Below are 25,433 nucleotides of genomic sequence, written 5' to 3'. Positions count from 1 at the left end.
AACCTTTAAATCTAGTCCATCGACACCCTGCTGCAATATATGGGACTGAATGGTATCCAGTTGCAATGGGACCCAAAGGGATCCCTCTGCAATGGGACCCAACCGGACCCCGTTGCAGTATGGGACCCGATTTGCTATTGGACTCAACGGGATCTCTTTGCAGTGGGGCCCAACACGACCCTGTTGCAATATGAGCCCAACGGGATCCTGTTTCAGTGGGACCCTATGGGATCCTGTTGCAGTGGCACCCAGCAGAATTTGTCCAAAATTCCATATTGGATCTAGTTGCAACGGGATCCATTAGTTTCGTTCAGTAGGACCCGGATATAAAATTGTAACTGTCTCAGCAAGTCGAACGACACTTCCAGAGCTCCGTAGAAAAGAGTGCGCTCCAAGGCCGGGTCAATGAATCACTTGGCTATGGCTTGAAATTGCACACAACTTTACGGAAACTGGCTGTGGCCACTAGACTCGCAAGTATTCTCTGGTCGCAGCCAAGTGCAAGAGCGATCCAGTAAACCCCGCCTAGTGTACACGTGGGCACTTGGCACCCGTTTTTCTCCATTGCCACACTTAATTTTACACCGGCGCACATCATACGCACTTGAACGCATATCGGACTTCCATGCACTTATGTCGGACCATGAAGGTCGGAAGACGAATCGCAGCTGTGATTGGTCGTCAAATAATGAGGTGGGGCTTAACGGGTCGGTGTATTGGCCAGATTTCCCGGCACACTTAAAAGAATCCACGTACTTTTCAGCAGGACATTTTGAACTGCACTTGTTCCATTTTGATCCATTGCATACGAAATGAGGGCCATGAGAATTCGTGCCGGGCAAGCAGCTGTTTCATTTCATGAAATTTGTGTCTTTTTTCAATTTTTGGAAATAACGATACCTGACCACAAATATTTTCATAGTAGGTTTAGGCCTAGGCCTATTCCTCACGTATTATGTGAAAATAAAATCTAGAAATAGCAACGGAGTGGTCAAAACTAATAATTTTCGTGTAAAGTTCTTTTCGTGAGCGGTAGTTTGTTTACGTTTTGTACGACTTTTGAAGGCTTGAAACAAAAAAAATTGAAATTTTTCTGAAATTTTCAAAAGTGACTTGTAGTGAAAAAGTGTGAAAGTTTTTAGATTTTTGTGGACAGTTTTCCGTTAAATTTTTGCTCTTCCCGACGAAGCGCGTTTGCATATCAACTTACGTCGTATAGGCCTATCGTATGTCCTTGCGAACTTAATGATTCAGTGTTCCGGGAATAATATCGCGAGTGGCATCTTCGATATAATTTTTCTTCCCCAGAGGCACTGTTTGCACCAAACACACTTCTCGTTGTCACAATAAAAGGTGGTCACGAGCTCGCCCTGTATACGTTTTTTCACATACAGTGATGTAACGCATGTTGTTTGATCAAAGGATTTTCTTTATGAGTCAGATATTAACTGGCAATTATGACTATGGTGCTTTTAAGATTACAGTCATGTGATGGTGAGACAAACTAAACAAAGAAGGTATGCCCGTAGATCTCAACAGAAAAGGATATAAGGCTCACACCTCGTAAAAAGTGGGGGGCATTCCACAAAGTAAAGCAAGTTTAGCTGTAGAATGGCCAGCGTGTTTCTCTTCGTCTTCTTTCTTGGAGGGCTTTTCCCTCAGACATGCATGGGGGTTGGGGAGGACTTGCCCCTGTTTCCTGGGGACAGCGTCGGTGACATGATGGGGCAGGTGGTGGCCACGGAACCGCCCATCGTTTTTCTTCAGCTGCTCCAGGACCTGATTCCAGTGGACCCAGCGCAGGCTGAGGTCATTCAAAAGCTCATCCTTCAGCTATTGACGGGTGCCAAGACGGTCACCGAGTCGAAAGCCAGCGGATTACAGAAATTCCAGGGCCTTTTTGGTGATGCAGTCCAAGCATCTCTCGTCGAACAGCTGACCCGTCAGCTGCTAGGAGACACACAAGTCCCAGACGGCGTTGTGGAGCAAGTTGCCGACCTGCTTGCTTCTGACTCACTGGATGGCTTGATCCAGCAAGTCCAAGGCTTTCTGCTGGCTGCGGCAAACGGTTCGAACACAGTGCTTGACCTGTTCTCCAACAATTCGACATTTGTTCAAGACCCACGACATCTTCTGGCAAATCTTGACCTGGTGCCAGAGGAGGTCGAATGGCAATACTTAGCACTGACTGTTCAGGGTGAGCTTCGGAGGTACCTCCAAAACCACGTCCTCCAAAATGTGTCCACTGAATGCGCCAACAACACTTTGCAATTTCTTACTGATATCGCCAACGGCCTGCCCTATGCGAGCCAGAGTAAGTAGATTTGTTTTCCATATTATATTTATATAATTGAATTTCGTTGAATCTTTACCTGCTCGTTTTGCCATACACAAAATTCTAAGTCATCGTTGCACTCCTTGGTATTTAAAAGTTTGCAATGATTTCTGACTTTATAGCTGATGGCACCAATTACTGAAGGCGCAGAGAGAATGACAGTCGTATTTCATGATCAGTTTTTATGACCCTTTCCGTTTGAATGTTTCTGAGTAATTACCTTTTTCGTTCGGATGTTTCTGAGCGATAACACCCTGATTATCAAGGGCTGACCTTAAGGGGGCATGTCCCTCTCACAAAGGGTTAGTTATTTTTGAAAAATAATGAGACTTGGGGAGAACTTACTTTTCAAATTTCAGATGTGTGTCTAAAACCTTTTTAAATTTCACCCCTCAAGAAACTTCCTTAAAAGTAAAGAAACGTTGCCCAACAATTAGTAACCAAAATTTTTTTGAATCTTCCCTTATTATTATATATAATTATGATAGGCCTATATTATCCAAGGAGAAATCTTCCGCTGTCAAAAATTGCTTATAATGCCATTTTCGTTAGAGGGCCAATGTTTTATTTTCAAAATGGATATTCGACGTCTAGATCTTTTAATATAGTTCGATAAAGTTGACAATCCTATCAGAAACTTTTTTCCTCCCATTTAGGAGAAGTAAATCGAAAAATTATGACTTAAGTAGGGCAACTTCACTACTTTTTGATAGAATATTGTCTTGGGCAAAAGTTTCTTTTCCCATGAATGCAAAATAATTACTTTTTAATATCAGATGTTTACTACTGTCCTTCACAAAATTAAAGTAATACTCGTACAGGTTATTGTTTAAAAATCCAAGAGTAGACTTTCCTATGACGGAACAGGTGCTTTCCTTGTGACAAATCCAACGATGTTTCATCCGACATTCCAGATGGCTCCAGTCCAGCATTGGGTTGGGTTTGTAGGAATTAGGTAATTGTCATGATGCTTATTGCCATTGCTAGCGGTCACTGCCAACAGCGTTACAATAGCCACCGGGATTTGTCTATCTGGAACTTTCCATTCGACGTGCGGTACAAAAGGCTGCCCTGTACGTGTTGTGCGCTGTTAATATGCTCTTTTACCTAATAGGTGTGATCTTGCTACGCAATTCCCGTTATAAATGCAACACTCAAAATTAATCAAAGAAGTTGTTAGACTTTACTCTCATAGAACTGCATTGTTTTGCAGACATCTGAGTTGTGTAGACATATATCTTGCAGTTCACTTTTAGTCAATAAAAAATTGTATCAGGGAGAAAACAAAGTGCAAGTCTTCCATTTGTCTTTTTTAATGTAGTGTGGTTATCCAATGGAGACTTTCTAAATCTGGACGTCCTGACTACTTACAACACCCATAGTATCGGTAATGTGGAGCAGTGCCAGGTAGTCAAGGATTGGAACCCAGACGCCCCGTTTGAGACGCAATACTGCACCCTCTCTTACTTGGCCTTGGTAGGTATCAACGACAATACAATGAGTGGAGTTATTGTTTGAGAATACATCAATTTCTCCATGCATCTACAATTTGTACCCTGCTGTAATTTCCACGATCCGCTATCTTATTCGCCTGATCTGTCCTACAGTGAGGTGTAGAGCTACGAAACAAAGACATCAAATACGCATTGAGCTGAGGTAGCTAAAACTCTTATGGACATATTGATTTGAGTGATGCCTCAAAAGATGCTTGTAAAAATAGGAAAACTGTCTGCCCATAAATGAAAAAAGAGAAATACTTAAAAAACCTTTTATGCTGATCAGTTCGAAATGATTAAAGAATACGTTATTTTCAATATTTCAGCGTTTTTTCACAAAAATTTAATGATCTTAAAAAACTTCATTTTGGTTCTGTTGAATGACAATCGGCGTGGGTCAATTTCATTCTGAACTGAATGAGCCAGACGCTAAATTAAATAACGACTTTGTGAAAATGGCCCAGGAAACTTGTATTCCGTATAGCTTATTATCTGTGATGCCGCAGAGACAAGCTTGCTTTCCCCCCCCCAAAAAAAAAAATAAAATGACTCTCTAAGACAGCTTGGTAATCGGCCCTGCCTGTGTCTCATCAATCGTTTATTGGCAAACATCATTCCTTTGTTTTTAGGCAACGACTCTTCGCGTTGGTGTGTGTGTGCCCTCGAGCTGTTCAAATGCCGACCTAAAGGAAGTTTTTGGAGTTATTCCAGGTAGGGCAATCCTTGCGCTATAGATTTCCTCCAAAATTACCTCATCCTATTGAAGGAAACCGTTTTGAAGTACTTGAACCATAGAGACCTTTGAAAGAGTTCGTATAATAATTCATGCCACTTTCCGAGAGAGCTAACCGAGGCAATCAGAGAAAATGTGACGTAATCAGTTCTCAGTAGACTGGGTCCCGTCCCGTCCTCCAGACGTCTTACAAACAACATCTGAAGGTAGGGACCAGTAGCCGGTAATGAATCCGCCAGAATCCTGCTGGTTTTATGTAAATGACGAAACGATGCCCACTCAATGCACAAGTCAGGCAGGCGATGACAGCATATTTAGCTATTTCTTCTTTACAGAAAATAACTTTACCATAAATTGTTCATTTATCTAAAATCTAAAACAGTAACCACTGATTTGAAATAAATGTTTTATCGATGATAACCATTGAAAAGTAAATTACCACACTGTGATTAACAGAGACTTAGCAAGGGAAAGGTACTTGTGTTTTATTCGCCTACCTGCTGAAACGTAATTCATGTCAAAGCATTGCTATAGGCCTGATAAAAACTAAAAAATCAAGGCTAATCGCACACGTTAAACTGCAGGTAGCCATCAGTCCCTATACAGGGTGTCCCAGAAAAAACCCAAACCCTGACGAAAGGGGTTAATATGCCCAAACCGTTAGATATGATTATAATGTATAAGGACGTCCGAAAAGTAGAAGCAATTTCTTTCTAATGATACCTTGACGGTATCCCTCCTGTCATGAATGACTGAACACCATTGTCTTGAAAATGGGGCATCCGAACTCAGTTGTAACACTTTGGATAAACCAGTGAATGAGGTTGTCCTCTGTCATGCTTGTCCTGGTTGAAAATGACAACAACAGGTCATGTTATTAATGAGGAAAGATTGTCTTTTGCCTAATCTGGTTTAAATGTGTTGACTTGCCCCGAGGTAGGCCAGTGCAGTGTTGAAAAGTGTTCGAAGCAGGACAGCAAGTCTGCAACATGGCGCAAAACACCAAAGAGCAAAGAATGTTTGTCGTGACGACATTTCTTGAAAACAACAGCTTTCAAGCCACCCAGCTGCTAAATTTTAACTTTGAAACCAACATGAGTCGTGAGAAGGTCACCGTTTGGGTAGGACTGCGTGGGAATGGTGTCAAATTGTCATTATCGGACCATTCTTTTTCGAACAGAATGTGAATGGTCAACGGTACTTGCACATGATCAACGAACATGTGATACCCAAACTTCAGATGCATTTTCTTTGGCATGAAAATGGTGTTTTCCGACATCTGTAGTGGGCCCAAGACGGGGCACCCGCACACAGGCTCATCGCTATAAGGAATCTCCTGCGGGAACTGTTCCAAGATCGAGTAATTGCTCTTAACCATCCAATTGAATGGCCGACCCGTTCTGGATCTCACCCCGTGTGATTATTCTTTATGGGGATATCTGAAGGACAAACTTTTCACCAGTTCACCACGTAACATCCAAAACTTACGAGGACGCATTCAACAGGAGGTCGACATCTTACGACATGACCCTGCATTGGTGAGACAAGCTGTGGCTGACATGCGCCGCCGCTCTGAACTCTGCATTGAAAGGGAAGGCGGACACCGACATGTCGGTGCACAATTAAGTGTAAATTACGTAATGTGTAAGATAATAATCGGTGTGCCCCTGATATCTTATCTAGGACAATCATTACAGAGAACCACCTCATTCACTGGTTTATCCAAAGTGTTACAACTGCTTTCGGATGCCCCATTTTCAAGATAATGGTGTTCAGTCATGCATGACAGGAGGGATACCATCAAGGTATCATTAGAAAGAATACTGCTTCTACTTTTCGGACATCCTTATACATTATAATCATCATATTAACCCTTTCCTCAGGGTTTTTTTCCGGGGCACCCTGTATAATAGGGAGGGGGACCAGTCTAAGTTCTCTGCGGTTGACTGGGCAGTGGCTATCAGCTGACTGAATTGTGCTGAATCATGCAGCTGTCTTGGAAATATATGTGCTGGCGCGGAAAGGAGTCTTTAACAGCTGTATGTTTTAACGCCTGTGCGCATGAATTTCAAATGGTCTAAGAGACACAGGGGACCACCATAAAGGGTGTTGAGCCCGAGGGTTGGGGTATCCCCCCCTTTATGATCGGAGGTTTGGTTATTTGATCCCCCACACCAAACACATACGCTTTGCGTGGTGAGAAAAAACTCAATGGATTTTGAGGAATTTTCTTAAACTTTCCTACAACCAAAATATTTTCAATAATTCTTTATCATGAATAGTGCCTCCTTGTGTCGTGGTGTCCAGCAAGAGTCTAAATTCCCTTCCCGGACCTTTACACCACAGACTAGAATCATCAGACCTATGTCTAACTGGTTTTTGTTAAAGTTTTTGAAATGGATGATGTTCATGCTTTGTATTATCTGAAAAGTTTCTGTCTTACCCGGTGAAATGTTTTCAAAAAATGATCTGTATTTCACACCCGTGGGTAGCCACGCTGTAAATTTACTTTCTTATAAAGTTTATTGGTTTCTTCTTTTACTTGCCAAAGATTTACTTAGATATCACATTACTTTGCAAAGTAGAAACATTTTGTGACTTTTGTGAATTCGTTATAAACTCAAGTTTCAAAACTGATCCAAACATTCTGCAGATAATGTCGTGTTAGTAGTGTTGCTCAGCAGAGTGGATAAAGCCTCACGAACCGCCCCTTGTGTGCATATTCTATGGGGAATGTGGCGGTAACGTAGAGGAAAGAGGGGGAATTCGTTGACGCAAGTGGTGAATGGATAAGAAGATTACCGGAAGTTTATAGTAGGGATTGTGTTAGAGTTAGTTTGTGATTGTCATTTGGATTTATTGGCGTAAAATAATTAAGTGCATAATGCCTTTCATAGAAAGAAAAACACTTTTTTTAGTGGCTCTAACAGTAATCCAACGTGGTTTTTTCATACGATTTTATGAAGCTTTCATAGGATTTAATTTAGGTTTTTTTATGTGTTCCAAGATTTTGTTTGCTTGACGCTGCTGTAGATGCTTGATCGTTTTAGGACATTACAAGCGAAATGTGCAACACAGTTCTAAAAACTGAAACACAAATAGAGTGGTTTGTACGTCTCTGTAGTCTGTTGTAAGTTGGTCCTGTTCTTGATATTAGGTCCTCAAAAAACTCTATCAGTATATTGTTATATTGTTAGGCCTGATAAAATACCTGGGCATTTCATAACACGTACTTGACGTCGCTTGACTAATCCTTGAGTGCAATATAGGGCCTTTTTGTATGAACTGCCCTTACGTTTCAACAGTGGCGTAAGCCTTTATATCCAAACGACAATCAAACCAACTCTTACACAATCCGTCTGTATTATAACCGCAATCCTCCTACATTCCTTCCCGGCAATCCCAATCGAACGTAAGCAAAAAAGGGGTGGGGCTTACAAATTACTTATTATGTGTGTTGCCTAGTTTTAAAACTCTGCACCGCAGTACATTTTTTTTTCACAATCTGAGCCTTAATAGTACCTCTTCAGTACTTTTAGTGCCATTTCTGTCACAACCAAATTTAGGGTTCTCACAAAGCGCCCATTTTTTACGAGACACGTCGGCCAAAATTGAATACATGGGTTTTCCCGCACTTTGTTTCAATGCACGTCGGTTTGCACGTGTATGTGACCTTCATTTTCGACTGACTTTAACAACAAAACCATTCAGAGTTTTTAAAAAGAGGCACGAGACACCCGAGTTTCACCCTGGCTTTTTTAGGTGGTCAAAAATAACCCAGCTCTTTTACGGTTAAGATCATTATCTGGTTGATTAAGGCGGGAAGGGCAGGAATGGTTCTTAGATCTTAATGAAGGCTGACTTCTGTTATTTTTATTTGTATCGTAGCTCTTGGAAAAAGTGCCGAGTTTAATTGTATTTTCGACTATCCTTGGAAAACAGGAGCAATTGTGACACTGTAAGTATAAAAGATTTCCCATTCTTTCTTTGCTATAATTTGTAAATAGATTATAAATTAATATAATCTAAAATAGTTATGATCACTGCTTGAAATTCTCGCCAGTTACTATCCACAACTCAAGAACTTTTTCTATGAGTTGCAAACTTCATGTTTTAATCCAAAGAATATCCCCCAGTTCTAGAAATTGTTATCACGTTTCCCTGAGAATTTCAAACAGTTTATACCCTTCTAAACAAGCCCCAGCATTCTGGATTTTTTCACGATTGTCAACCTATCCTCTCATACAGTCCATTGAGTACGAGGTGCAAACTAAGGAAGCTTTTAGGAAGCATATTACAACTCTACTTAATTAGGCCTAATGTATCGTTGAAACACAGAAATATGCAATAGATAACACTGATTTCAAAGGTAAGTTGTTTTCATTGATAATGTATCTCTGAAATGCAGAATCAGCGATTATCTATCTCAGCTTGAGCCCCAGAGGTATTTAGCTTTTTGCCTTATCAAATAACTTAGCTGTAGACCCCAGCCCCCGTGGCGCAACGGGGGGGGGGGTCTCAGCATCAACAGCCATTTAAAAAAAAATAAATTCCAGTCGAAGCAGTCCGCCCTGTGTGTTGACTATGAACAAAGTCCTTTGTGCACTCGGCCGTCTCCTAGTCGACAATAAGGGGAAATCTAGATATAAATGTACACAATCCCATTCTGTAAATTTTTTAAAGAGCTCCTGGCTAAGAGAGTAATCCAAAATAAAAAAGAAATATCAGAAACAGGCGAAAAAAATAAAAGACGACACATCATCTCCAATAACAATTAATAATTATAAAATAAGAGCCCTTATGTCTGAGAGCAGCTCAATGAATTGGGCGCTTTATAAATGTCAATTATTTTGATTATTATTATTACCACGCCCCATCCTGGTCCACGTCTACAGCCGCTGCCCTGTGGGTTGTATGTAGCTTGTAAAAACATGGGGATAGCGGTTCATTGAATAAGATGTACAAGTGGTAAACAACTAAAATTGTATACTAAGATTGGTTGATCAGTGGTAAAGGTGTAGGCAATTCATTGTTTATCTTTGCAGATGTCTCCTGTGTGTCTTTCTGCTTATGGTTGTCATTGGAACAGTGTACCACCTGACTTGTCACAGACAAATCCAGGCCAGCATCACTGAAACAAAAGCCAACATTGAAAAGATGGAGAAAAAGCTTTCTGAAGAGAAAATGACGAACTCTGTCAAAGAGGTTTGTGTGGTTTTTCAGACTTAGAGAAAAATGCCTTTCAAGAAGGCCATCCTGCTGTTTGTTTGGTAAGCGAGCTGATAAAGCCCGTTTTCGTCTCTTTTTTACAGTTTTGGTTTTAATGTCGCAGATCCATGTTTCTTCGTAGTTTCTATGTGTTTACGGACTCATTTTAGGTGTTATTTATTGGCTTTGCCAACAGTGGTGAAAAATAAATTCCTTATGATCACTGAACCAGGCATTGTTCAGACTGCAAATGACTGGTTTCAGATTTATGCTTGCGTTGAAATCAGTAACTTTCGTATGTTTCCGCCAGCAGGCCAGTTTTAACATATTTTGGCTAGGTTTGGATTAAAATGGAGTCGGAGGAAAGGCGTAAGAAAAAGAACTAGTGAGGAAAACAATTAAGTGCAATCGGCACATCTGAGAGTTACTTGATGGATTTTGTCATTGCTTCTAGGCGCAAATCGAGCTAAAAGCTAGCATCAACGGAAATAACGACTGGACAGGGATGATGCACTTAGGTAAAAACGGCCAAACAGCTCATGACAATGATGGGTTCATCGACGTAGAGGGCGGTCTGGAGAGAACAGAAAATATCGACCCTGCATCAAACGCGCCTGCGTACAGTGCCAGCGATATAAAGGGTAGTAAGGAAAAAGTTATCAAAATGGGTAAGTTATAAAGGGAAACGGATTACTTCACCAGAGCATACAACTATATGTAAAGATTTTTAAAAAGATGTTTAATCCCTTGTGAATAAATATCTGATCCAGAGAGAAAAGCCTCACTTGAAGCAATTTTTTATACGGTATGGAGGGCCATTATACGCATGCATGAAAGCCATTTCATCGCAGCTGCATCCACTAATTGCTATGGACTAACTTGACATCTACTGTACCAAAATCTTGCTTCTCCAGCCTGGTATATGGCCAATGAGCCAACTGCCCCCAACTGTAGGTCTGATTAAATGAAGGTATTGCAATAATTTACGCTTTTGAATCTTATTTGATGTTCCTGTGGCCTTATTGGACTTGTTTTTGGGTTAACAACTTCGAAGTGAGGGGGGGGGTAAACATATGAATCCTAATACGGAGACGAAGTCGAATATTGGAAAAGCCACAGTGTCTCCTCAGACTTTCTGGGTATATTTTCACAGACGCCATTATCAGCCGTTCTTATGTTTCCACCAGGTTTTGTGGATACTTTACTTATGGGTTTCTCAGCATTGCACAACGGTGCAAAGGTCCTGAACACTGAAGAGGCGGCTGGAAACCTGAGCGTCCTGAACGGGATCCGTGTCATCAGCATGTGGTGGATTATTCTTGGCCACACCTTTGATATTATTCCTCCTTATTTAGGTAGTTTCACACACTAAGTCACAAGTTGCCAGTCACTATTGAAGTAGATCATTAAATACAGCCTTAATGCTGGTTCACACTGCAGGTGAATGCGAAAGCGAAGTGAATTTGACGTCACGAAATGTGTTCAACTTTTACGAATTCGCAACGCGAACATTTCATATCTGCTCTCCTAAATTCGCGTTCTCACTAAGGGTGTAACTTTATATGCGGACTCTTGGTCTAGCCCTAACACATGGCTGCGCCCAATATTGTGAATCACTCGATTCATTGTTCAAAATAGGGTTTAAATTCCTTTCTTAGGTCAGAAAACCAATATCCGTATTATATTTTTACTTCTTTGAAGCGGGATTGCTATAAAGTCTTACTTCTTCGTCTTAAAGAATCGTAGCTCTGCAGTGACATTCACAAGTCGCACGTGAGCCGAAGACAGCGAACTCTGGCCACGGGTTTTAATTTTTAAACTGTAACGTTGTAATCCAAACACAAGCTGTAGTAATATAGTGATGCTTTTATCTTCACTGAAGCAACGTTTGTTCCCTTTTCAACAAGAGACCCTTTGCAACTTCCAAAGAGGCTTCCATTAGTGCACCACTAGCTAAACTTTACTTTTCATTTCGATTCCAATCAACGATCTGTTCGCATTGTCCACTATGTACACCGTTCTTCGAGAAATATTTTCTTCTCACGTCAAACCCTGTGCGTTTTGATTTGGCAGATGATCCTCGCTATGCGACCACGGAGCTGTTCTCATCGTTTTGGTTCTCCGCTGTCATGTATTTCTCAGTGTCTGTCGACACTTTCTTCTTCCTCAGGTACTCATGTGCACTGATATGAGTGCAGCTTCTTTTTTCCGCTCTGCTCTGATCTGCGATATCATGGCAGTATTCATGGGCGTTGCTAGGATTTTTTTCCAGGGGGGACTTTTTCTTCATTGGGTAGGGAAATTCCAAAGGGCAAGCTTGGTCTAGTGGTGAAATGAAAAGGTGCAGGGGTGATATTTTAAAATCAAATCCGTGACTTTCATCCCATTTCCTCTCTTAATTCTATTCACTACGTTTTTTTTGCCTTTTTTTTTCTCAATGTTTCCCCCATTTTTCAAGGGGGGGGGGGGCAAGTGCCCCTCTTGCCCTTCCCTCGCGACGCCCATGGCAGTATTTGTTGTTTAGGGGCTCCATCTTTGCCATCCTTTCAGTGACAGGTTATCATCCTTGGCACCATGTATAGTCACCGCAGTCATTCGTCAGTATCGTCACCATCTAACACTATCATCATGCCCATTGCCGTGCACTCTCGCAGGGGGAAACAAAACCAAAGCATGCCACCGCATATTAACATAGGCCCTATTCGTCGTAAAAAGTCCCTTTCTTGTCTGTTCTCATGCCGTAGCCAGTACGGAACGCGTCAAGAATTAATAAAAGATTTACAATTAATTTTGTGAAATTCACCGGAAACTTCCCACTCTGCTGAATGATGGGGAGGGACAACGGAGGCTGCCCCTCAAGAGGAGGGGGGTGGGTGGTATGGTATCATTCACTTCCAAAAGCGTGTACATGTAATTGGTGCCCGCCTTTAGCCTCACCTGGTATGCTATCATTCACTTCCAAAAGCGTGTACATGTAATTGGTGCCCGCCTTTAGCCTCACCTGGTATGGTATCATTCACTTCCAAAAGCGTGTACATGTAATTGGTGCCCGCCTTTAGCCTCACCTGGTATGGTATCATTCACTTCCAAAAGCGTGTACATGTAATTGGTGCCCGCCTTTAGCCTCACCTCTAAAAAGGCTTGAAAAGGTTACTTGAAGAAATTTCCAGATTGATACCCCAAATCACCCCACAAAAATTCTCCGACCACCAGAACATTTAACTATGGATCTGCCTTTGCAGAATTTGAGCTGTTCTTAAGTTCCTTCCTTGTTTACAATACCACAGTGGTCTCCTTCTTGTGTACAATACCTTGAAGCATCTCAAGAAATCCAACGGTAGCATGAACTGGGCTCTCTTCTATCTCCACCGCTTCATCCGCATCACTCCGGCCTACATGATCTGCATCGCTGTCTTTTCCACCTTGATCGTCCATTTCAATGAGGGTCCAGGCCAAATTGAACTATTCGAAAGCTCAGCGAAAATCTGCCGGGAGCGATGGTGGACAAACCTACTCTACATCAACAACTTGTATCCGTTTCCCGGTAGTTTAGGCGAACAGGTAAACGACACGGACCCAAAATTTCCAGATTTTATAAGCAGAATTAAGACACAAATCTGTTAAAAATGCCCTGCAAGTCACCAGTCAAAAATCTATCTGGAAACGTACACTGCACAACAAAATGGGCAACAAAACGTTTTGCTGAGAAGTAACAGCTCTCCTCCTCTGTGCCATGAAAACTGCTTCTGATCAGCAACTACAAGGAATTCACTCTAGATAAATATGTCTCATAAACGTAAAAACCGAGGCCAGAGTAGACGAGAACCGATTTTGAGCACGTTGATATTATACTGTAGATACACCAGTTTTTTCCAGGGCCTGTCGTTTGGTACGGCTCGCACATTGCTTGCCGATAGGCCTTACTTCTGACGTACGGCCTTCAAGATCCAAGTATTCGGTATAAATTGTTAATTGAAAGACATATACAAAAGGAGATAAATACTTTACACTGCAGTCATGGACATATGACGCGACTTTTCAGATACGACTTCTGTGATATTCTCAATTTTATCTAAGAGTAAAATTCATCGTCTCGTCAAACGTTGCTGAGTGTAAACAAACATTTCATTCACATCCATATCAAGTTTTGTTTTGCAGAAGTTTAAATTAAAGCGCTGTCAAGTAATACATGTAATTGCATTGCTTTGTGCAGTTCAAATAAATAAACTTCCGAGCTGTTTTTAATTGAAATCAACATGAGAATCTATGTTGTGTCAAACTTTCACATAATTCTATATTTTTCTCATGACTGTTATAGTGTGTGGGTTGGTCCTGGTATCTGGCGAACGACATGCAGTTCTTCGTGATCAGTCCTGTTATCATTTATCTACTGTATAGGTAAGTACAGGAGAAAATCTATCCTATTTACTTAAAATGGAAATATTTTTCAAAAGGAAACACTACAATAAACGTTTTGTGAGTTAAATTTGAATAAATCTGGTGCACCAAGTTCCTTAAATTCACGCGAAAATGACGATTTGAATTCTCCATGCTAAATACACAAATGCTAAACCTCACAGACAAGTTTTTGCTCAGTATTAAGAGACGCCTTGCACCAATATAATGTTTCCAATGGAAAAGGAAGGCAAAAACGACAGTCCATTCCAGAAATGGTGGTCGCTATGCAAACGCTTGCTCCGAATCACAAGGTCTAGCAACAGTGTCTTCGGTGTGGGTAATTTAAATTTCTATGTTTATGTGCAGTAAGATGAGTCTGTGTACTGGATTGTATTCAAATTTACCTCAAAAAAGGCTTATGAAAACTGGAGAAAAAATCTCGTATTCGACAAAACAAATTTTACTGGCTCGTCTTACCGGTTCCAGTCTGAGACAATTTAAAAAGGGGGAGAACAGAGTAATATCATAATTTTTCATTGCGTTGTGAAGTCAGAATGTATTTAATTCTCACTATTTCGAACTAATAATTTACTACTTTATCGAATACAAAACATCAAGAGTTCTGTATTTCACATAACCCGTTTTAATACACCGTGATGTTTCCTTTTTTCAGGTATTCCAAGCTTGGAATTGGATTGATTGTTGCATTGTGTTTGGGTTCCTTTGGCATCACTGCCTACTTAGCCACTTACTATGGTGTATCGCTTGGAGTCAGCCCGTACGTATTCAACCTGTATTGATGATAATCTGACTGCTGCTTTAGACTTCTTATATTTGTAAACATACATCAGTGTTGTTGAATTGTAAAACTGGCTTTGTCGTGATGAATTGTATTTATTAAAAAAATGAAAAAATCAACCAAATCCTATTCACCGGCAGATCAATGATTGGTCAAAGGTTGAAGCCATTAGAAAGGGAGACCAAGAAAAGAAAAAAAATGAAACATCATTAGCATTTATGAAAAGTAAGAAATTTGGGACTTGTTCTAGCAACACTTGTCATGAAAGTCAACGTCAATGGTCGTTTGTCCCAACCTCCCAATATTACAAAATAAATATTATCCATTACAAATGAAACTCAAACTATGATTTTACTCAAAGTTGCTATGTAGTACAATGAGTTGATTTATTGGATCTATGGAGTTTGCTCTGTAATACGTCAGTACTTTTACCCACACAAAATGCGAAGTTCGAAAACATCTGCTCGTTCCTACCCGATTGTCATTTCTGTATGCGGAACAGAACCAAGCCTACAAAACGGCGAATTTATCCATTATGGCGCTTTTCGTGTATCCCAACAAGTTAGTGCTTTCGTCAAATGAACATATTTGCTAAAAAAAAAGCATGCTCATCAGTCCATTAATTTATTTCAAGACGCTTGACCCTGTTAAAGAATCGGTCTAGTAACGACCTTACATTGACTTGAGGACTTTCATGCATTTTGATCAAAATTATATGACACATGGCTGTTTGTGTAAGCTTAAACTCCTACTTCTTTGCGCTGCATAACGGAAAAATTGGGACAATATAGATGATTTTTTGTAAATTTTATTATCATTTTTACTACCAGACCATACAATAACAATACTGTTGTTGTCTATGGAAATGCTGCTGCAGATGTCATATACATGAAGCCATATTGTCGCATCCCTCCTTATTTGGTGGGCATGGTATTTGGGTACATCTTTTACAGGCTCAACGGTCAGCCCTTCAAGATGAACAAGGTAAGAGCGTGGCTGAAATCCCTAGACCAAAACAACCATTACCTAGCCCAATGCAAGCGAATCTATCAGACCCAGCTCAGCTGAACCTATCCCTACGCAGACTGAGCTGAAAGACCTTGCAGTGGCGTATACTTGTTTTCAGTCTGGCGGACAGGGGGAATGAGCACCTTTCTTTAAAGCGAATGATGACATGATTCCATCTAAGATAAATTCTCATCACTATCTGTTTCTGGAATACTGGCGATTTCGATGCCTAAATATTTTTATAATTGACACATGTAACTTGTCCGCCAGTGCAACTTAACAGTAAACCGAAGCTGGATACGCCACTGAAGCCATCCCTACGCAAACTCAACACCTTACCTTAGCCCAAACGTTGTGCGGTGGTTCTTCCCCCACCCAGAATATTTATTATCCTCCCATGGGCATGAGAGGTTATACACGCTGGAGGGGGGGGGGTTGTCACGAATGGGGAACTGTTGTTCTAGGCCTGCCCGTTTGTTGACAGTATACCGACGGGAAAGGATTAAAGAGCTCTCTTCCTTACACAAGTGAAGAGAAACACGCAAGAGCCTTATACAACTCTCAGCGGGTTTATTCTGGCCCTCTCGCTCAATAGGTAGGACACAAATAATGAGGAAAGCTCACTAATAAATACACCAATATCAAGTGTCCCAAAGCTTACCAGAGGTTTGTTACTCTCTGGGCCTGAGGGTTACTTCGGCAACTTTATTGAAATTACCAAAACCGCTCTCAGTATCAACCCAATCAGCATACCTCTCAGCGGAGGGTTATTAAAATAATCAACCTCTACCCTTGAAACCTCAATAATTATCGCACATCACAATAATTACGTGACCACAGGTTATCTTCCGGATCGATAAGGTCAAGGAGCTCTTTATAAACCTTTTGGATCATAGGCAATAGATTACGCAGACTAAACCTCGATACCCCTTTACCAAAATTACCAGCGATAATATCGCTCGATTACTGATCACTTAGCCTAATCCGAACCAACAGCCTGACTTTCATACAATCCCTAGCTTTTTAACGATTCACTTTAAAGCAATGCTAAGAACTTCAGCTCAGTAAAGAAGTCTTGACTCTCACTGTAAGTTTCTTCCGAAGGCCCCTCTTTACACACTAGCCAGTACAGCACTGCCCCGCTCAATAGAACGGGTGCAATTCGGCTCCGCCAGCTAAGGCCAACAACTAAGCTGATCTCACAGCCTCCCGTCCCGAACAGAGATTGAACAAGAGTATAACCCTCTAAATGGGACCCACGTTGCTGACCTCACCAAGCTTCCACAGCGTGGTGTAATCCTCGACCCCTAAGCAGCAATTGTCAAGAACGTGTGTTTCGTGCTCTCACCTGGGGGCGCACTTTAATATTGTACATTTACCAGAATATTTTTAGAATCACCGCCCCTGACGGCTCGTTCCGTCACACTTGTTCTGCAGTTCTTCAAGTTGGGGCTTAGCTGATAAAAACCAATCAACCTGACTCTAACTCCACATAGGGCCCATTGGAGCCTTGGAATAATCAAGCTAACCAAGCTCAACTTATATACTAGCCCTTGCAGCCCCATCCCACTACAGACCCCAAGTCCAACCGTAACAACCCATTCGACCAACGTTCACGCAGTCCAACCCAATTCGACCCAAATCCAACCAGCTTAATCATAACCGACTGTTATACCATAAAAGCAAGTAATGATGACTAAAAGAACGGAACACCGAACCAGCTTAAAGTCTGGATTCCATATCGAAGTAAGAAAGGCAGAGAGCAACTCAACCAAGACGCAAATTGCAACGCAGACAAATGGAGACATGCCAAACGGAAGTATAACCGATAACCCAGACATAATGCAAACCAGACCCAGCCTGATCGGTAATGTTGAGCCCGGTTAACTTTGTCGACTGTCTGCGTTGAGTCGCTTAGTAGGCCTGTACAAATACGCACACTGGAGTAGTAGTAAAAGTAGAGTTCTATTTCAAACCCCCCAAATTGTATGTCGTCGGTTTCGACATGTACCAACAACGAATCTGTGTCGGTGTACATCAACTTTATTTTGTCGTTCAAATCTTGTTTCAACGTATTGTAATAAAAATTGTACATTAACGTTTTAGATAAATCCAAGATGCAAACGCCGCATTAAATGGGTTAATTTCATTTTAAGAACAAGACAGTGCTTTTTTGCATTTTACGCATTTATATTTAAAATGGTTGTGACAACATTTATATACCCTTGGTACACAGATTCTCCTTTCGTATCTAGTTTGCATATAATCAGTGTTTGCATGTTCTCCATATTTCATTGCGTATAATACATTTAAACAGCTATTCGTATGTGATTTATTAGTTTCATTTTTAACCCCTTAAACTCCATCAGCGGTTTTTCTTTGTGACAACTGTTACACTTTTTTAGTTTCCATGTTTGATGGATGTTGCGAGTTGATTTTATTTTATGTCACTATTTTTTCATTTTGTATTTTATGGTCAAACTAAATACTCGGGAATAAATATCTGATGCGGTCGATAACATTCAAGAACGTCTTTCGTCTCCCGCACCAAGCAGATGCGATGCCTTGGCGCTGCACGTCTTTTTTTTCGCTTGGACTATGAGGTCACATTTCACCGTCGTGGAAAAGATGGCTAACCAGTCGGTGTGGGCTGCGACTAGTTTGGCGTGTTGAAATTGGGTGGCAAAGGTGAGGGGCATGGTGTTTGTGGGGGTTGGGATTTTGGAGGAGATTTTTTCAATTTTGGGGGTTTGAGCTAGAACTCTCCTTTTACTACTTCTAGCGTGACTGGAGTACAACGATGTTTCTCTCGCTTAGTACCACTCATTTTGTCAAGTTTTTCCTTATTACTAGCAAATGCAACCTGATCGTCAATAAAATAGCTGAACATTAACAAATTACATCAAAGTGGAATATCAGTTTAGCTTCAAGAGCCAAGATTGCCCCCTAAATAGGTATTTTTTTGGGAAAAATTTCCGCGGTTTTGTTTTTTTTGGTGGAATGACGTCGCTCAGCGTCTCTTCTTTGCGCCTTGACGACTTCTGGACCGTCTGCGTTAGAAACGATCATATGGAAACCAGGCTTAACTCAAAACCTAATGAGCCGACAAACATCTTGCTGATTACTGATGCATGATACACCTTCCATGCCAATATTGGTAGTGGATCCAGAAATATGATGAGAGGCCGGAGCCAACTTCACTCCTATCAAACCAACAACCATCCCTGTATCATTTCTGTTTTCAGTGGGTCAACGTCATCATGTGGATTGCAGCCGTTGGTGCGGGTCTGGCTATCATTTACGGACCGTTTCGGAGCGATGGAGAACCCCTACCACAGTATGCTGCGGTGATGTACACTACACTTAGTCGAGCAGGCTTTGCCGTGGCTGTGGGCTGGGTAACGTTTTCCTGCGTCGTGGGCTACGGAGGTAATGCATCTTGCTTACAACTTCCTTTAATTTCAAGTGGAGACAAAAGTGTAATTCACACCATCTCGTGAATCTTGAGTGATAATATCGTTTTTTTCTCAAAGCTGTTAACACTGCCAATCACAGTGCGAATGGCAGTAGCACTGGCAGTGGTGGTATCAATGGCAATGTTTGTGGTTGAAAATGACAAATGAAGTTTATGATTATAACCAAATGTGGGCGATCCAGTGAGTCGACCATAGCCCTAAAATACGTGCGCCAGTCAAGATTTCTTTCCCACATAGGCATCTTGTTATTGTGATGTTATGACAGTTAAAGGTAAAGTTTACTCACAATCATGGGCGAAAATCGGAACATTTCCAGTTAACGGTGAAGTTGAGTGGGAAGTTGATGAGAAAAAAAATATAGCGCATTGTGAAGAATTTTCAGGATTTACCAACGACTGAAATTTTTGCAATATAACTAAAAGGGAAAACAGTTTTGAAAGCCATAGATATAGTTACCATTCTGATGTAAGACTGTGCATGGATTTGATACACATTACGATGTACATCTTTATCGTGTGTTAAAAGGTGGCGTACGGAATAAAAGTCACGTGTACATAACTCCAGTTCCGGGTGCAAAAATGGATTACATAATCATTCATCTAGGAGAATGACTGACAACATGGGCGTAAATCCTGGGTGGATGGGGGTATTTCCCCCCTCCCACTTTTTGAGGTCGGGGATAGGATATTGAGTCCCCCCCCCTTTTGGGATGAGCAAAAATTGACAGCGAATTATGACGAATTTTTAGGATTTTCTAACAACTAAAATGTTGGCGCTCACCAAAATGGGAAAACCTTTCTTAAAAAGCCATAGTTGTGTCATTCTGCATGAATTTGATACACATTGCAGATGTACATCCTTTTCGTGAATACTGCCCCCTATATAGTGTACATGGTGTTGCCGACCCTGCTTTTGAAATTTCCATGGCCGGGCAAGTCATCCCCCCTTTCCCCATCCCCCATCCAACGATTTCCAACACAGATTTACGCCACTACCTACAATGAAAACTTCAATAGTGAAGCACCCCCCCAAAAAAATCTAAGCTTGGATTAAGAGGATGATATCTTCACGATCATAATGACGATGACAGTGAGAGCTAACGACACAGCGATGGAACAGGTGACAGTGCATTTATAACAACAGTGTAGAATACTTTTATCTTATCCAAAGGACCTGTCAACAGCTTCCTGAGTTGGAGTTTCTGGACCCCCTTGAGCCGCATCAATTTCTGTGCTTACCTCCTTCATACAAACCTCATTTACACCTTCTACTCCTCTGCCAAGTCCCAGTATCATTTCACCTACTTGATGATGGTGAGTAACATTCCCCCCATTTGCTTTCTTGCAAATCCACTTTCAAAATGTTGTTTCATTAAACTGGAGATCTTATCCAATTTCGGGACTGAGAATTTACAATAATACTGCCACTATTGTTTTTCAACCCCTCCCCGCAAAAAACAAACGACACGAACAAAGAAACATCCCAAAATGGAAAGAAATTTAAAAGGACGCATTTTTTAATGGTCGTATAAAATTTCCTTTAAAATTCACGGTATTAATTTTATTTCAGAAATCTTTGACTTCCAACACTTATAAATTGTGCTCTCCACTCAACAAATTGCGGGATTCTACGTTGCAATCACTATCCTTCCTAAACTGTTATGATAGAAACATTTGTTTCACAGTATTTATAGATCTGTACTGCTCTTTCAACCAAATCTCCCACAGGCTTCAACCGTTATTTCGAACACCGTCCTGTCCTACGCTGCGGCCTTTATACTAGCTATCGGCGTGGAAGGTCCTGTCATGGGACTGGAGAAAGCTCTACTCGGCCGCAGAGTTGGGGGAAAGAAGAAGTAAGGCACGGAATTCGCTAAATGCTCGGTATGAGGAGGTTTAGAGACACTGGATAGAAGGCAAACTAGATCAACCTTTTTTTCTTTTTAAGAAACAAATCAGAAGGAATCAGCAGATCAGAAGAAGTTCAACATGCCGCATATTCCTTTTTTTTTTCTCTACTCAAACCAAAAATATACAATGGGTGGAAACTTACGGAATACTCTTCTGAAACAATCTCTCGACAGGAGATGGTGGGGCAAGCTCAGACTCGTATTTGGTGCACCAACGATTGAGTGTAATTAATAGCAAATTAGCGTCGTCAACCCTTTATGAATCGCTACAAAATTTGCCAAAGCTGCAGTTCGTTCGACCAAATTTGGACAAACTTTCTAGCGACTGTCTTGTGCTATCCAGGTCGCGTTCCAGTTGGCATCCCCGCTGGGTGCGGGCTGGCTTTTATGTGCTGCTGCAAATTCCCGTAGTTTCATACTTCTTAAAATCTTACCCTCACTCCTGCTTAGCCCATGGGTTGCTAGAGCAGTCACCCCAACACTTTTACAATTTGTATCATTAACTGAAACAAGTCATTTGTTTGACAGTCATCGACTGGTTGAGTAGTTGTGCATATTAAACCAACATTATTGGAATACATAATTAATTTGGAATGATTAATTATACTTCTACAGTGTTGCTATTTTCATGTGGAACATTCAATATTAAAAGCAGGCGAAGAGAGCAAGCAACATATCTGATCAGAAGCCTATTTAGTTATGACGAGAAAATAGCTGTGATAATAAAATTAAATTTTACATTTTAAAATCGAATTGCAACCATGAAGTTGAAAGAAAATGTTATTTGCACATGCGGCAAATAATACTTGTAGCTGCCTGTGCCCCTTTAATGTCTCTGTGTAGTCTGTTATCAGCGTCATTGAGGCACAGCAGGATAACTGCAATAATGTCAACGGCACCCCCACATAAACTCTCGCTGTCAAGGACGTGTTTTGGCGACCTCTAACCAAAAACATATTTGCGACGTCGAAGCAATAATCAGGAGCATGAAAACGAAGAACCAGAAATGGTTAATTCATCTGACGGAAAGACAAGCGACGACACTGCTGATGAACATCATTTTCGCTCAATATTAGGCATGTTTCTCTCCAGTGCTAATCTCTCTTTTCGCGTACGTTCTAGAAGAACTGAAGTATCTCCCTGATTCACTGCATGTAAGAACAAATTTGAAATGTATAATTCACTCACTTAGGGGTGACAAAAACTGTTTATTTTCCGCCATTTTGACTCGGTGCTGAACCAACTCCAACTCTTGGTTCTCGTTAGGTTGGAACATTGATGTCAGATCACAGAGGCATAACCGAAGTCGGGAAAACACTTAACCAGTGACCAGCTCGCGCAACTCAACACAAATTCACGGGTTTGGTCAACAAAACACGCCCTAGATTGGTTGTAAGAAGTGGGTGCATCAGCTTGCTTCCTTTGTTCAAGAAAATATTAAGCTGGAAAAAAGATGAAAATTAATCACAGGACTCTGTCCCTGAATCCTTCTTGAGCCCAGTTTGATATGCTGTGTAAGTATACCATTTACTCGCACCTCCTTTCTGAACCCAGGCCAACGTTGTTCTGGCAGCCACCAGCCGAACTAAACCCAAGGGGAGGGGCATTTCCAAAATGCTGTGTACGTAATTATTATAACTGAATGAACTAATGACTAGGAAATATTTGTTCTTTTTTCCTTCACGGTTTCACAATGTGAGAACAGTTCAATGGAAGTGAGAGAAAAGACACGTTTTACGTGTTTTGCCGCTCTACCGATTGAGCTGTTTAGTGATGTCGGAAGAGAAATGAAAAAGACAGAAATACCCCTCTAGCGATAAGGAGGCACAATAGAAAAATCTTCTCTGCACGTGTCCCAGAGCAATGTATTCTTATGATCTTTGACCCGAGAGTGTGTACTAAATAAGCCATTTGCGAGTTAAATTTGAATAAATCTGGTGCACTGAGTTATGATCTGACTGCACATAAACATAACGATTTGAATTCCCCAGACTAAAGACACTGTTGCTATACCTTGTGATTCGGGGCAAGCTTTTGCATAGCGACCACCATTTCTGGAATGGACTGGTTCCTTTGTGCCCTTCTTATCCATTGAGAACGGTGTATTGTTGCAAGGCGTCTCTTATGTAACTAAGCAAAAACTTGTCCCGAATCACGAGGTATAGCAACAGCGGTTTTAGCAGGGAGAATTTAAGTTGTTATGTTCACGTGAATTTAAAGAACCCAGTGCACCAGTTTTGGGTCAAAGTTAACTCGCGATCGCAAAAGGCTTATTTTCACTCTTGCATGCGAAGCATCAAGACACCATGCCGTGTCTCCGTTGTCCATTCATTTAGTCATAATGAGACATCGTGGTAGTAGCTTCGACAATAAACATACACGCGGATAGCTCACTCGCACGAGTCGAGTAATTTTCATTTCTGGATTTATGCCTCCTGTCCAAATTGAACCTATGCAATGTAACATTAACAACCTTTGCATTGGAACATGAACTGTGTCAAAACACCCAAGTTAGCAAGTGGTAGTATCAGTAAATTGTCTTGGTGCGAGAGAGGTGATTCGCACAAGAAGAAACATTACAAGTGCGTTGAAGTATTAAGAGTTGCCTCGGCACCGTTCCATGGTTATCTACATTTATCTTGCACACAAGTAATCCAACCGACTTTGAGGATAGATCAGGTGTGGGCGAAAAACGCCCCATTGCACATGCTATGCACACGTTGTATAAGTGATTCGAATTTGCCAGATCTTGTAGTAATGCAACACAAAAACACCCATTAAATTTAACTAAACATTACATGTAATTAAACATTCCTGAGTTTTACAAAAGAGAGTGTGTATAAAGTGTGTGTACTGTTTATTTCTAAACGTAAACATTGACATGGATTTCGAACCCATATTGCGAAAGTTTCCTCTTGAAATAGAAAAGGACTGCCAAAGTGTGATAACTTTTAAAGAGCAGATGGCAAGACGTGCACGCAATGTCTTGGTCGTGGAACGAGCTCGATGGTACCAACACCAAATATGGTTATCGACGTCTTCACAACTACCCGTGATCACCACGAATTAGTAGCAATATGATGTTGGTCCCTTACAGTAATGACGTAGAGTATGTCCTCATTGCCCATGTTAATTGACAAGTGTTCTGTATAGGCCTTACTCTGCTGTAGTTGCCATTGACAAGCATCAATTTTGTAGCACTGGTAAGAATTGAACCTTGCATGTCATTTTGATGCTAAGCCATGCTCCATCCAGTTTATTTCTTTATTTATTCCATTTCTTTACCCAGGGTATGCCCAAACAGTTTCAAACTGGTTTCCATTGGGACCCTGCGAACATAAATTAATACAATAGTTAGAAACTCATAATGAAAAGTAAAATTGACAAATACGACAAACATATAATATTTACAAATACAGACCACTTCAATATCATACACACGTGAACATTTAAATAATCAAGGCGTTAATTAAACACTGATCACGGCATGGGCGAAAACCAATGCAATGAACTTTGGCAACCAAGTTAACAACTCCATAGATCAGCTTTTTGGACTAAACAGCGCTGGTCATGGCCATTTTCTTAGTATTTTCTAAGTCACCGTGTAAGAATCCCAATATATTTGTGAGTGTGTCTGTGGCATATCTGGCTGGGGGGTGGGGGGCAGGGGGCAACTTGCCCCCAACGGACCCTTCTGATTTTTATTTTCTATTATTTCTTTTTGACAGAAAATACTTCATAGGTGAGTAGGAAAGAAAAAAATGGGTACATTTAATTATAAAATAAATGAGCTATATTTTTTCCCCTGTGATAGTGACTGAGCCCGAAAGTGCATTTGCTTTTAAATTTGCCCCCCCCCCCACACTCACACACTCCGGTCGCCACATCGCAAATTTCAAGACAGACGAAGTGGGCCCACACCCAGAATGCCAGTTACATTTACTTGATTAATTCATTTCTAAAAAATTCCATGCGAGGCAAGATCCCCACTTACTTAAAAAAAGAGATATATCCATGGTGCCACCGCAAAGATCGAAAAACTATTAACGACAAATGGATACGAGCCAAGTG

At 41.0% G+C, this 25,433-nt stretch overlaps 1 protein-coding gene across 2 annotated transcripts; it reads left to right on the top strand.

Moving 5' to 3' along the window:
- Window positions 1-1,462: 1,462 nt before the first annotated feature.
- On the top strand, window positions 1,463-24,171 carry LOC110986691 (O-acyltransferase like protein-like). 2 transcript variants are annotated; one of them, XM_022248793.2, is made up of 16 exons: window positions 1,463-2,314; window positions 3,657-3,811; window positions 4,461-4,542; window positions 8,453-8,522; window positions 9,610-9,769; window positions 10,227-10,440; window positions 10,960-11,127; window positions 11,846-11,942; window positions 13,060-13,333; window positions 14,091-14,170; window positions 14,844-14,948; window positions 15,800-15,953; window positions 19,223-19,406; window positions 20,624-20,766; window positions 21,181-21,308; window positions 22,629-24,171. In XM_022248793.2, the coding sequence occupies exons 1-16, from the start codon at window positions 1,612-1,614 to the stop codon at window positions 22,639-22,641; spliced, it is 2,730 nt and encodes a 909-aa protein (XP_022104485.2). In that variant the 5' UTR covers window positions 1,463-1,611; the 3' UTR covers window positions 22,642-24,171. The 2 variants fall into 2 exon arrangements, with proteins under 2 accessions (XP_022104485.2, XP_022104486.2); XM_022248794.2 differs by having other exon boundaries at window positions 21,181-21,336.
- The last annotated feature ends 1,262 nt before the right edge of the window (window positions 24,172-25,433 follow it).

The sequence above is a fragment of the Acanthaster planci genome, linkage group LG02 (assembly GCF_054643075.1).
Source record: "Acanthaster planci isolate LZ-2023a linkage group LG02, COTS_SCS, whole genome shotgun sequence".
NCBI classification, from domain to species: domain Eukaryota; kingdom Metazoa; phylum Echinodermata; class Asteroidea; order Valvatida; family Acanthasteridae; genus Acanthaster; species Acanthaster planci.
Note: the sequence above shows the minus strand (reverse complement) of the source record. Positions and strands in the feature narration are given on the sequence as shown.